At 48.8% G+C, this 13,936-nt stretch overlaps 1 protein-coding gene and 1 long non-coding RNA gene across 2 annotated transcripts; one reads left to right on the forward strand and one right to left on the reverse strand.

Moving 5' to 3' along the window:
• Positions 1-1,940: 1,940 nt before the first annotated feature.
• LOC125539595 lies at positions 1,941-3,643 on the forward strand. The gene is made up of 4 exons (XR_007296904.1): positions 1,941-2,359; positions 2,453-2,664; positions 2,888-3,012; positions 3,335-3,643. It is a non-coding gene; the product is annotated as an uncharacterized LOC125539595 (long non-coding RNA).
• Positions 3,644-12,316: 8,673 nt separating this feature from the next.
• Positions 12,317-13,706, reverse strand: LOC125530724. The gene has a single exon (XM_048695126.1). The coding sequence runs from the start codon at positions 13,559-13,561 to the stop codon at positions 12,653-12,655; it is 909 nt and encodes a 302-aa protein (XP_048551083.1). The 5' UTR covers positions 13,562-13,706; the 3' UTR covers positions 12,317-12,652.
• Between the last annotated feature and the right edge of the window lie 230 nt (positions 13,707-13,936).

Here is a 13,936-nt window from a genome sequence, read left to right on the forward strand (position 1 = left end):
CACCACTGGGACGACAGCTGTGTCGGCGTCATCCGTTGGTGTCCCGTCCTCGGGTACGCCGTGCAAGCCGGAGAACATCGCCCAGAGGGACCTGCGATGGAGGCAGCGGGAGCGGGAACCGGATGCAGATCTCGAGGAGCAGCTACCCCCCCCCCCACCCACCCACCCACCCACCTCCACCCTTGCCGGGCCCAGGACCCTGCACCCCCGTCCATCCAGTCATAGACAAGGATCGAGCCGTCGGACCAGGTTGGGACAATAAAGAATCCAACAGCCAGTTGGTGCATTCCGGAGAGCTTTCCACGAACGCAAATGCCGCCAGTGGACGTGTGTCAGTCGCCGCAGCTCGTTCTGGCGCGGATGAGCATGGGCACCGGTGGCGCCAGGGTTGCCCATGACCTGTTCGACGGAATGACACAACAAGACTCGGTATGTTCTTTTTTCTCCTCTCCAATCAGCTCTGCATATGCCATGGTCAATGTTTTGCAAACACCGTTAGGCCGGTTAGGACATGATCCATGATTGTAAAAGCATGATAAGTAAGGAGTTTATCATGTCGGACATGATCAATAATAGTCATGAATCGACCCAAATGGACTACGAGTTAGGGGATCCAATTTTCCCCTCATTTAAAGTTGGGGCAACATCAAATCCCAATCCGAGCAAGAACATAAAGAAGCCAAAGGCAAGAGGTCCGGCATTCTCAATATTCGAGGATATCTTATTGGTTATCATGTTTGGCCACAACAATAGTCTCATATGTTGCACAGAGCAAAAAGGGAATACGTATTGGGAGAAGATTTGGAAGGAGTATCATGAACGTCAAAAGCAATATGCGGAGCCGCATCCTATCGTCACCAACCGCAATGTGGCATCTCTCCAACATCGATGGACATCATTCAAGGGTAAGTGAACAAATACGTCGGCTACTATTCGCAAGTGCTTGGCGGCCCTCAAAGTGAGATGGGAGTGGCAACTCATGTAAGCTAAATTATTTTATCTTGTCATCATTTGCATATGCATGCTTTATTTTGCATTCTCATTGCCATACATTTTTTGTTAGCTAGACAGTGGTGGCGGTCACCATGTATTAAGAAACAGAGAAGAAACCATTTGGTTTTAGCCATTGTTGTTGATATTGAATGGCAAGCTAAAGTGGACACAACTTGTTGCCGATCTCAAGTCTGGCAAGAAGAGGAATAATGGCTCAAGCTCCCAACAATCAATTGGGTTAGACGAAGAAGATGAAGACAATGGTGGTGGTTTTATTACTGAGTCAACAAGCTAGTTAATCCACCTAAAATTTTGAATGTGTTGTGGATATATTTTAGCCCCCCCTTCCCACTTGAACATACCGAGACTCCACCAGGTCAGGACTCATCAGAGGCTTCTTGTCTAGTGTGTTGTGCTAGTGAAATCTTGTGGATTTGATACCGTATTGAATTGAATACAGGTAAGCAGCTTACCTAATCTCAATCTAAGGCATGTCAAAAATATTTTGTTTGAGAAACACTGATTACAATATAGACGCACGCGCGCGCACACACACACACAATAGTTTAGGGACCCAAAAGGAAGATAAGATTCGAGTGACATTTGTGGAACCAAACCAAAAACACAATGTTGGTTCCACTTGTCACTACACGTGCTCTTTTGTTATGCAAGCAAAGGCCCTCCCTGTCCTTGAAGCACTTGTTTGTCACGCAAAATAATATAGTAGCTGGTACTACATGTGCGCATCATCAGCGCTGCTATGATTGTGGGGAAGATTGAGATGAAAGCCACACTAATTTGCAAGTGGGCTGGCCATCGATTGCTTCAAATCAGTCTCTAGCTACCGTTGACCTACGGTGCCCATGTTTTTCTATTGCATTGACTAGTAAGCTTGCAGGTGGAGCACTCGGCGACTCCCCCATCCGAAATCGCCGCCGCCCGCATGCAGGCTTGGGATCCGTGCCATTTTGCTGAAAATCATTACATGCGGTGAATACGGCAACCATGTCGTAAGATGTAACAGTATATACATGTTCGTGGTCATTTATTGTATGCAGTCTGTGAGGCACAGGTACAGGAAACCAGCCCGATGTAATTAATTCCCTCCACCATCACCTACCTGTGCAGTCCCCTACTTGCACGCAAGCACTCCATATCCAGATCTGAAAAACTATTCTCCTCTCGCCAGCTGCTAGTGATTGACGCACAAACAAATTCCTCACAGTAGAAGTGGATTTCAGATTTCGTAGTAGTCCTTTGAGGCCGCTGATTATCAATAATCTTGAACTGCTGTCCTTCTTCGGCGGAAGGAGATGAGCAGTTCAGTAGATCGGCTGGTGCAGCGACCACCCTGCGTCGAATCCGTGTAAGTTCATTTGGTTTTGAAATGATTGATAAAACAGACCGCTTTACTAGTTGCAGATCTGTTTATCTTGATTTTTCTTCTGTCCCTTTGTAGATCGAATCAAGATATAAGAGCCGATGAGTGCGCAGTCGGGATAGCTCAGATGACCGTCAAAGAGGGGCGCCAGCTTTCGACAGTTGCTGAAGCGGACGAGCTCGATTCTTCTAATGGCTGGGTTCGACAGTTCTAGATGCAGAGCATGGGTCGAAATCAAGGACTCCAAATCTTATTGCTGTGGAAAGGGAAAACAGCGGCTGGGTTCGACGGTAAGTTTCTTCAGTACACGTCCGATTATTAGATGCACAAGTATAAATGCTTACGTATGCTTTAAATAGTGAAATAGAAAAATATAGTTCGGACACAGATACAGCACTGAGAAACGCGGAAAAATCAACTGTAATATGATTATATACGTTCATCTTATTTTTCTATAGTAAACCGAAAATTCCTAGGTTGTTGACACTGGTCATTAGTTTACCTCCTATGCAGACATAGGCACGGTTGGGGAGGGCGTGTTTGGGGCTCGGCTGGAGATGCTCTTAGCCAGTTGGCTTGTGTTTGAGGATCAGTGCAAGTTTAACCGGAATGATTTTCAATGTCTCAATACAGCAGACGTGAGTATATATGTACAGTTTCAATCTGTCCAAGTGTCCATACACATTTAATTCCAGGCAGGTTGCACATGTCCGTGCAGAATCGAGCGCCTGATTCATTTATGAACTTCCTGGAAGTCATTTATTATTAGCAAGACTCTCATAACGCATCTACAGCAAGTCTCTCATACAGTAATAATTTTATTATGTGCATAGCCGTCGCGTACCTTAATCACAAACGAAGCATATATCTTTTCAAGTCACTTGTTGATTCATCTCTCTGTTGTTAGTTATTTTAAGTTTGATTCGGTAACAATGACGAGAAGTTGTAATTCTCTTTCAGGCACCAGTTTAGTACACGTTGGAAGAAGGATTTGGAGAGACCGACCCCATGTGTCAACTATGTTCAACGAAATGTGGAGCGTGGTTTTAAATGGAGATTCTTGGTATGGCGTGTGCGGACGTAAGTCAGTAGGAGAGAAACAAGGTGACGAGGTTAACAGCTTCCCATGCAACGAAAGCGTGAAATGATGTCATTGAATCTCACAATTAGCCTGTTGCAATTCAAGATCAGAGAAGTGATACTATGTATCTTCGTAATGAATGCATAAAAAGAATTCTGCTCAGCATATTACTGTGTATTTTTTTTGTCACTCGTAGTAGTTAATCAAACGGTATGTTAATTTGAGAAATGCTTTGCCTGGACAACTAAGCTTTCTTCAACGAATCAACATAGGTCGATGAAAAATCATGGAGTACACAACTGTTTCTCCAAAATGGGACATGGAGTTGAGTTGCATGTCAGGCCAACGTACGTGCATGGTAAAGTTCCGCGTTAAGGGTCCCACATGCATGCATGCAATTTCTAAATACAAGTTACTCCTAGTTCATTAATGCTTTGCGTGTCAAAGATAGATAGGCCAACAAAGTCACTCCGATGCCACAAAGTGTGCGCCCGAGTTACTACACACACTTTTAAACGCACCATCTCCCCATCGGATGATTGATGGAATCAGCAGTGAAAATGTTTGGAACAAAGTGTGCATCTGTTTTTTTACTAACTTTATGCACCAGGTGTCACACAACGAAAATGAAAAAGCTTTTTCCACTATAAATCAAGAGTTCAGTTCACCGCAGGGAGCTTTGAACTCTTGATTTATTGTACTAGAAAAAAAGAATGCGCATTAAGCAACCATTTTCCATGGAGAAAAAAATGTGGGAGATTGAGGAGCGTGGTGCATTGAATTGAAGCTCTGGTTGTTGGGCGTTAGTAGTTGAGTAGGATGCATGCACGCCATGTCAGAAGTCAGAACAGGAATGACAATATGCATCATTTAATATGAAAACCGCTAGAGAGCTATACACGGCAAAAATCATCCAACACGCACAAAACTAATATAGCGGATGGAATCCCGAGGCAATTGAATGAGCAGATTACAGTGAGCGTAGTCGCCAGGTGCTCCAACGCATTTTCGCCCCTCCCCACCTCATCCCATGTCATGTATATGCAATAACGCCACACCTCCGCTCGACCATCAGGGCTGCCTCTCTCCTTGCCTTCCCTTTGTCATAAATTTCCTCACCCCGCAGCACCACTCTCCTCTCCTGTCAGTACGTGCGGATAAAACTCAATGTGTGCTGGCGCCCGCGGAGAGCTGTAGCAGAGAAGACAGATAATACAGACAATGCCATGGCCAATGGGCTAGGAGCAGTGCAAAATTCCGAAGGGCTTCAAATTCAAAGGACTAATTCAGGAAAAATGTAACGCATCCACATGCTTCATAGTTGCCTAGATTCTATTGGTTTAGCCAAGGCTAACAACTACTCTTTCAAAGAAACCCGGAGAAAAACAAATACAACAGAAAATGAGGGATTCGTCCCGCCATTATGGCCAGACACAGTTAGACCTTACACTCTGTAGATTACCAGAGAACAAGAATCAAAATTGGCAGGGGTGCATAATACAGATACATAATTCCATCAGAAACCAACATTTATTGCGAGTGATCCTCTCAGGGCAATGTGCCAAGTCCAGCACCCATCCTTCAAAAATGATCAAGATGGTCTGCTCCAGAAAGTTTGAGAAATGAAGCTCCTCGGAACTGTGATGTTGATTCTCTTTATTCGATATTTCCAAATATTTTATCTGATGGTTATGTGGATACAAATGAGACTAAATGAACCAGCCGATTGGCGGACATAACAAAATGTTTAGTTAAAGCCTGCATTTTAGTTACAATATAGAAAAAGATAATCACTTCTCCAGTTCACGGTAACAGTTCGCAATCCATGGTGCCTAGATTTAACTCTTCATCAGAAACAATTACCTCCTCTAAATCATAGTAGCCTACACGGAAAAAATAATTTAGTACATTTATTTCTCATACCCTAAGATATAATTACCATACTAAAATGATACATGTAATGATATTTTTCCAGCAAAAACAATTCAGCCTACACAAACATGATAGAATCAAGTACTATTTAGCCAAATACACTTTTCAAGCTTAGGAACCAATATTAATTACCACAGGCCAAGGCTTTACAACTCGAATACTATGGAAATGATGGTAGGAAAATCAGGAGGATTGAGGACGATATATGCTCTAGAATTGTTGTAACTGTCATCGGAAGCCTGTACCAGAATCAGATATTGACTGTAGAACTCAGTTTGGGTGTGGGTAGAAGTAAAACAAAAAAAGTAACTATGCAATTAATACATGGTTAGTCCAGAACATGAATTTGAATTGTGTGGATGCATATTATGACCTGCAATAGAAAGACACAGATCATCCACCACAGATATACATCCATTCATCAGGATAAATTGTTTGTTTTTTTCTTCGAGGAGAAACAGTAGCATATACATTCACCTGGATTTATTTGTGACTCAATACATGACATGGAGTAGCACAAAGAAACTTGGTCAGCGGAAATTCGTTTTGGCTCATGCCGTTGGCAGTTTGGTCTAGAATTCTAGATGGAGCCCTCGTGTCCTCATCCACGAAGATGCCGCCTGAACCCATGAAGAGGCTCGGGTATTCAGAACTAAATTGGGCAGCTACACAGGTCAACCAAGATGCTGACAAGTTACTTAGGCTGGCCATAATAGGGATAACATAACTAGTATCATATACTTGGGACTCGCAAACATGCTTATGTGGCAGGAAATTAAAAAAGAAAGAGAGAGTCATAGTAACATAGGTAGATACCGTAACATAATAAATGTTATGCTACTATGTGTCATGCATGACAATAAATGAGACCACCTATGATACTATTTTATGATACTATGCAGTATGGATGTAGTATTATACACTAGTATCATATGCATGATACTAGTATATGTTACTCCCCGCTATGACCAGCCTTACCCATCAATGGGATAGACTTGGAATCCATCCCCGGTTCTTGTGGTCGTGGAGGCGGCGGCACATGGCGGCGCGGGAGGCCAAATCTCACCAATAGCCCGACAGAACAGATCCTGAGGAATCCCTATCAATCACTGGTACTAGTAGTGTGGTATGTGTTCTTGCCGCAATCAACAAGCCCTCTCCATGGTGGAGAGCAGGAGACCTTGCCGGAGCCGGGCGAGGAAGAGAGATGCGCAGCAGGGCCGTGCGGAGCAGGTGGCAAGGGGCGGCAAGGAGGGAAGCAAGATGCGGGCGTCACCGCGTCAGGAAGAGCGGCTGCTGATGTGCGGCGGGCGTCCAGGGAGGGTGGCGGTGGGGCAGGAGGGGGGGAGCGGGCGGGCGGGCGCAAGGAGGGCCGGCGAGGATTAGGTATCGCGGGGGAGTTTGTTGCGTGATTGTAGTTTTTTATTTTGACGGGACACGTTGGCTCCCCTTTTCGTGCCGATTCAGTGGATGGCAGAGTTTTCGTTCACCTTTGAGGATGTTTTCTTGTTTATAATAGTAATATAGAAGTATAGATTAGGCCATCGCGTAGTACGAACGGTGATCGTCTGCTCGGAGGTGCGCTGGTACTACACATCTTCTTGTGTTTTGCGTAGTGAGTACTAATGTACGTTGCTTTTGAGGATCTTTCCAAACTGGTTTCCTCTACGGCATCGCATGTTTCTGGTGTGCATCCCGTGTTTAACTTACTCTTTGTATATCCACGGCCGCGCGTGCGTGTATGTCGTCCGGCCACTTGGCGCCGCCGTGCGGGCGTGGCTGGCTGCCTTGGCCGGCCGGGGATCGCCACCGTGGGCACACGTCGCCGTCGATCGCGCTCCCTTCCCGTAAAGTGGTGCCCTGTCGTCTTTTCCCCGTGAACCAACAAGAGGACGTGTGTGTGGTGCGTCGCCGCCGCCCGTTGCGCCTACAGTATTGAAGGACGCCGTCGATCGAGTCGATTACACGACGAAAGCCAAGTGCTCGTCCAACCACACGTACTAGCAGCAATTAAAGCGTACAGTCACGGTGTACTTTATGGAAACTGTGCAGCAACAGATCGCTCTCACGGATTAATGGCTACCAGGAATGTACTGTAATACTCTACGTACGTACAAACTCTGTTGCAGGAAGAAGAAGAATGAATGAATAATGCAGAAAGAAAGATGTGTCCTCACTCGCCACCACACGCTGCCGTTCACACCTCACCTCGATGGCTCGATCGCCGGCGACGCGCGACGGTCGGCGATGTGCACCGCGATTTCACACCACTGTTCACACCCCACATCAATCTTTAATTTCTCATCAAGTTTAACTAACCTATTAATCACAATACTAGTAGGAGTATTAACCTACCTACCTGCTGATGATCACCGGCTCACAAAAATCCAAGCTTCAACGTTCAAACACGAATGGAATTTCAATCGCCGATTTATAATAATCTCGCCGGCGCACGCGCAGCCGACCGGCCGGCGTCGTGGTCGGTCGTTGATCCGTAGGGGTGCGCGTGGCTCCGGCTGATGCCGTTGACGTTGGCGAAGAACCCCACCAGCTCCTCGCGGTACGGCAGGAAGGTGCGCCGCGGCGTGGCGGCAGCGAGCCAGCGCCGGCCTTGGCGCCGTAGGCCATCCGGTGGGCGGTGGCCACCGTGCCGATCTCGCTGCCCTTCTTCTTGGTGCCGCAGGCTGCCGGGTTCGGGCTGGGTTTGGGCTTGGGCTCCTGCTGCTTGGGCGGGTTGACGGGGAGGAAGAGGAACTTCTCCTAGCCGTCGCAAAGTGTGTCAGACCCTCGTGCGTGTTCTCTGAACGTCGTCGCTGTCTGCATTTTATAACGACCGTAACCTGAACCAATAGGCAGCCTAACCTACTGCAGTAAGCTTTGTAAACTTTGATAAAGTTTAGAGATATAAAAATATTAACATATACAGTAACAATAATATCATTAGATTCATTATTGAATCTACTTTCACATTATATAAATTTGTGATGGTAAATATTTCTATTATTTTCACTAAATTTGGTTAAATTTTGCAAATCAAATCTAATATGCGGACTAAATAAAAACAGAGGGAGTATTATAATTAAACAAGCCAAAATTCCAACAGTCTTAGCCAACGTATAGTAGTATATGCAGAGGCTTGCTGCTGCACAGTGTATTACGTAGAAGAAGACGAAGGTGCGTGCGTGCATGCATGCATTTGACTCGCGTCATGCTCTCGTAAATCAACGGGAATAATGCACGCACCAAGACGATGCGCATTTAGTTTATCGTAGGGACACTGGCTAGCTAATTGGCCGACTGATTGATGATTACAACTCCATCAGGCACGCTGGTGAAGCCAGCTAGGTTAGGTTAGGTACTACACCCAGCCAAACTAACGTCAGGTATCACTAGCAGAGCAGGCAGCAGCTTGCCAGCCAGCCAGCTTCGGGCTAATCATCCTAGCCCTAGTAGAAGAAACCATGCATGCGTGAAATCCATCTAGACCTACCCATCGCTTTCCTCTCTTCTTGGTCGCAGTGGCACTCCAATGCAGAGAAATAAAATAAGACATAAAATGTCTAAGTCAATTCGCTTACTAATTTGTTAATATCTTTTAGCCCGGACGCCGACGTACACTGATCAAAACAGCACGTACCCATGAACTATCGCTGGCGCCTGGCGGTGGCGCCCATCTATATGGATGGATGAAAAGGACGGCGCAAAGCTTGTGCGTCCATCTAAATGAAAATGGTCGAGGGCTCGAGTCCAGGCATGGACGTACCCATGTTTCTATTCTAGCTGAGATGAGATAGAAGGTTATGTCCGTTGGTGCCATGGTCCATGTTTCTTAGATCATCTACGGTCGTGCGTCTTAAACCCTTAAGGGCGGACGGCTCGGTCGGTGGCATGTAAAAGGAAAAACCCGACCCGCACATTAAACCCTTAAATATAGGGGGGACACGGGAAAGCTCTGGCTCGTCCGCCACGAGCCCACCATGACCCCGCCGAAGAAAAACCCGACACCCTGACCCCACCATAATTGCACCACATCCATCAAACCCTTCGCCGTTCTCTGTGTCCCTCCACCAACTCCCGCCTCCGAGCCCTCGTCGTCGTCGGCCCTCATCCGCCACCCTAGATGTCGTCCTGCCCATCCCACACCAACGCGGCGGAGGCGGCGGCCGTCGGTGTCCCGTCCTCGGGTACATCATGCAAGCCGAAGAACATCGCCTAGAGGGCCCGACGATGGAGGCAGCGGGAGAGGGAAGCGGATGCGGACTTCGAGGAGCAGCTATCCGCCCCGCCCCTCCCGCCCGCCGGCCCGGGACCCCGCACCCTGTCCATCCAGCCGTCGACAAGGATCGCGTCGTCGGACCAGGTTGGAAGAGTGGGGAATCCGACAGATGGTTGGGGCATTCCGGGGAGCTTTCCGCCAACGCAGATGTCGCCGATGGACGTCTGTCAGTCGCCACAACTCGTTTGGGCACGGACAAGCACGGGCACCGGCGGCGCCCGGGTTGCCCACAACCTGTTCGACGGAATGAAAGAACAAGACTCGGTATGTTCTTTTTGCTCCTCTCCGATCAACTTTGCATATGCCATGGCCAATGTTTTGCAAATACCGTTAGGCGGATTGAGACATGCATCCACGATTGTAAAATCATGACAATTTAATGAGTCTATCATGTCGGACATGATCAATGATAGTCATGAACCGACCCAAATGGACTATGTGTTAGGAGATCCAACTTGCCCTTCATTTGAAGTTGGGGCATCATCAAATCCCAATCCGAGCAAGAACAAAAAGAAGCCAAAGACGGCAATGGCAAGAGGTCCGACATTCTCAACATTTCGGGATATCTTATTGGTTACCGTGGTTGGCCACAACAATGGATCTCATATGTTGCACGGGGAAAAAAGGGAACACAAATTGGGAGAAGAGTTGGAAGGAGTATCATGAACAAAAGGCAATAAGTGGAGCCGCATCCTATCGTCACCAACCGCAATGTGACATCTCTCCAACATCGATGGGGGTCATTTAAGGGGAAGTGAACAAGTACGTGTCTACTATTCACAAGTGGTTGACCGCCCTCAAAGTGTGATGGAAGTGGCAACTCATGTAAGCTAAATTATTTTGTCTTGTCATCATTTGCATATGCATGTTTTGTTTTGCATTCTCATTGCCATACATTTTGTGTTAGCTAGACAGTGGTGGCCGTCATTATGTGTCAAGAAATAGATAAGGAGCCATTTGGTTTTAGCCATTGTTGGTGATATTGAATGGCAAGCCAAAGCGGACACAACTTGTGACCGATCTCAAGGCTGGCTAGAAGAGGAATGATGGCTCAAGCTTGCACCAATCAATTGGGTTATACGAAGAAGATGAAGACAATGCCGGTGGTTTTCTTACTGAGTCAACAAGCTAGTTGATCCACCCAATCGCGGAGCTAGTCAATCAATGGAGCTGAGGCAAAATACAAAGGGATGTGATTCATGTATGTGTGCCCACTAAAACTAATGATCAATTCTCCAACTTCTTCTATAATTAAATGAGAGTTACTGGGCAGAGCCTGGACAGCTGCCCAGGGTCGCCGGGAGATGGCTCCGCCATTGGATCCACCTAAAATTGTGAATGTGTAGTGGATATATTTTAGCATCCCCTTGCCACTTCAACACACCGAGACTCCACCAGGTCGAGCTTCATCAGACGCTTGTTGTCTAGTGTGTGTGGTTTGGTGTGATGTGCTAGTGAAACCTTGTGGATCTGATATCGTATTGAATTGAATGCATCTAAGCAGCATACCTAATCTCAATCTAATAACAGAAAATGCATGTCAACTTTTTTTTTGTTTGAGAAACACCGATTACAATGTAGGCTCTCTCTCTCTCTCTCTCTCTCTAGTTTAGGGACCCAAAATTAAAATTAGATTGGAGTGACATTTGTGGAACCAAACCAAAAAACACAATGTTGGTTCCACTTGTCACTACACGTGCTCTTTTGTTATGCAAGCAAAGGCCCTCTTTGTCCTTGAAGCACTTGTTTGTGACGCAAAATAATGTAGCTGGTACTACATGTGCGCGCATCATTAGCGCTGCTATGATTGTGGGGAAGATTGACATGAAAGCCACACTAATTTGCAAGTGTGCCGGCCATCGATTACATCAAATCAATCTCTAGCTACCGTTGACGTACGGTGCCCATGTTCTTTTATTTCATTATTGCATTAATTAGGCCGTCACATAGTACGAAGGGTGGTCGTCTGCTCGGAGGTGCACATCTCCTTGTGTTTTTGCGTACGAATGTGCGTTGCTTTTGAGGATTTTTTTCAAACTGGTTTCCTCTACGGCATCGCATGCTTCTGACGTGTATCTCGTGTTTACAATCTGTTTACAGTTTTGCTAAGTCTCGCTTGACTGAGACTTTGTTATGTCTCAGTCGATTCTATCTTCCTTTGATTTTGCATGAAGATTCATATAAAAAATTTATTTTCAGTTTTTCTTTTTCTTTTTACATACTATATCACTTGATTAAGACTTCTACTGAGACCTAGCCACATCCATCTATTTACTCTTTGTATATCCACGGCCGCGCCTGCGTCGTCCGGCCACTTGGCGTCGCCGTGCGGGCGTGGCTGGCTGCCTTGGCTGGCCGGGGATCGCCACCATGGGCACACGTCGCCGTTGATCGCGCTCCCTTCCCGTAAAGTGGTGCCATGTCGTCTTTTTCCCGTGAACCAACGAAGTGGATGTGTGTGGTGCGTCGCCGCCGTCGAGCCTCTCATCGAATCGATTACACGAGGAAAGCCAAGTATCGTCCAACCACACGTAGTACTAGCAGGGATTACGCGTACACAGTCACAAGCGCACTTTATCACTGACGCAGCCGTCACTGGTTTTATCGCTCTCATGGATTCATGGCCACCCCAAGTATTGAGAGCTCTCAGGAATGTACGTACAAACTCTGTTGTAGTATAGGAAAAAAAAAGGAGAAAAAAAATGATCGCCGTTCACACCTCACCTCCATCGCCGGTGATCGGCGGCGGTCGGCGATGTCCACCGCGTTTCACACCACTGTTCACACCCCATGCCAATCTTTAATTTTTCCATGGACTGCTTAACTAACTAATCAATTGATTAATCACAATACTACCTACCCACTGATGATCACCAGCTCAAAATCCAAGCTTCAAAGTTCAAACACGAATCGAATTCGAATCGCCGACTTGATAATTTTTGTGGAGCGCGCGCGGCCGACCGCCGGCGTCGTCGTGGTCGGTCGTTGATCAGTAGGGGTGCGCGTGGCTCCGGCTGATGCCGTTCACGTTGGCGAAGAACCCCACCAGCTCCTCGCGGTACGGCAGGAACGTGCGCCGCGGCGTGGCGCCGTTGGCGGCGACGCCAACGCCGGCCTTGGCGCCGTAGGCCATCCGGTGGGCGGCGGCCACCGTTCCGATCTCGCTGACCTTCTTCTTGGTGCCGCCGGCTGCCGCGTTCGGCGCCCTCGGCCTGGGTTTGGGCTTGGGCTCCTGCTGCGTCGGCGGGTTGACGGGGAGGAAGAGGAACTTCTCCTTGCCGTCGCTCTGGCTGCGGCCGACGACGAGGTCGCTGATGCGGCGCCACCGCGCCACGGACGACCCCGTGGACCCGCTCTTCCCGCCCCGCGGCGGCCGCGGCGACTCCGACGGCTTGCCGCCGCCGCCGGGCGCCCACACGCAGTAGCTCTCCGGCGCGGCGCCCTCGAGGCCACCGTCGCCGTCCCCGTCGTCAGTGGTGGCCGCGGACGACGACGTGGACGCCGTCGACCCGGTACTACTGCTCGACGAGGAGCTGTTCCACGCGCGGGTCTCCTCGAGGAAAAGCCGTCCGAGCTGCCCCCTCGTCCTCCGCTCCGTCGGCGCCGGGGCGAGGCCGAGGCCGTCGACGTCCCCCGCTGAACTCGCTCGCGCTGACGGGCGGCGGCCGAATACGGGGTAGAAGGCGGCGGGGCGGATGCGGCCGTCGGCGAAGAGGTCGTCGGCGGGCGCGGGGGAGCCGTGGTCCCTGCCGAGCAGCGACGGGAACTCGAACTCGAAGCCGGGCTCCGAGTCCCCGTCCGTGGACTCCTCCCCCGACGAACACGAAACCGCCGGGGCTACATCGGTGGCCTGGTCCCGCGGTTCTCGGAGCCGGGGGATGATAACTCTCTCCTCCATTGCCGCCCCCGCTACGTGCTTGCAGCGTGTCCGCTCTCCGGCGCGCCGCGGCGAGTGGAGGGAAACGACAGAATCGGGAGGGAAGCTTCGCGGAGAGGGGAGAGGAGGCGGGTGGTGGTGGGGGATAATGGAGGGAGGAGGGAGAGAGCGGCGTTTATAAAGGTGGTGGGGATGGATCGCTGGGATCGACGGCTTGGAATGAATGGCCGCGACGGCGACGGATGGATCGATGTGGGCTTGGAGAAGGGGCGTGGCGCGACGGAGCAGAGACCAACCAATCCGGGCCGAGCACACTCTGCTTTTGCTCTGGCTGATGGTGCAGAGTTTGGTGCAGGGTGGACTATTCCGCTCTCGCTCTGCTTCGGCTTGGGTTGG

The sequence above is a fragment of the Triticum urartu genome, chromosome 1, assembly GCF_003073215.2.
Source record: "Triticum urartu cultivar G1812 chromosome 1, Tu2.1, whole genome shotgun sequence".
In the NCBI taxonomy this organism is placed as follows: domain Eukaryota; kingdom Viridiplantae; phylum Streptophyta; class Magnoliopsida; order Poales; family Poaceae; genus Triticum; species Triticum urartu.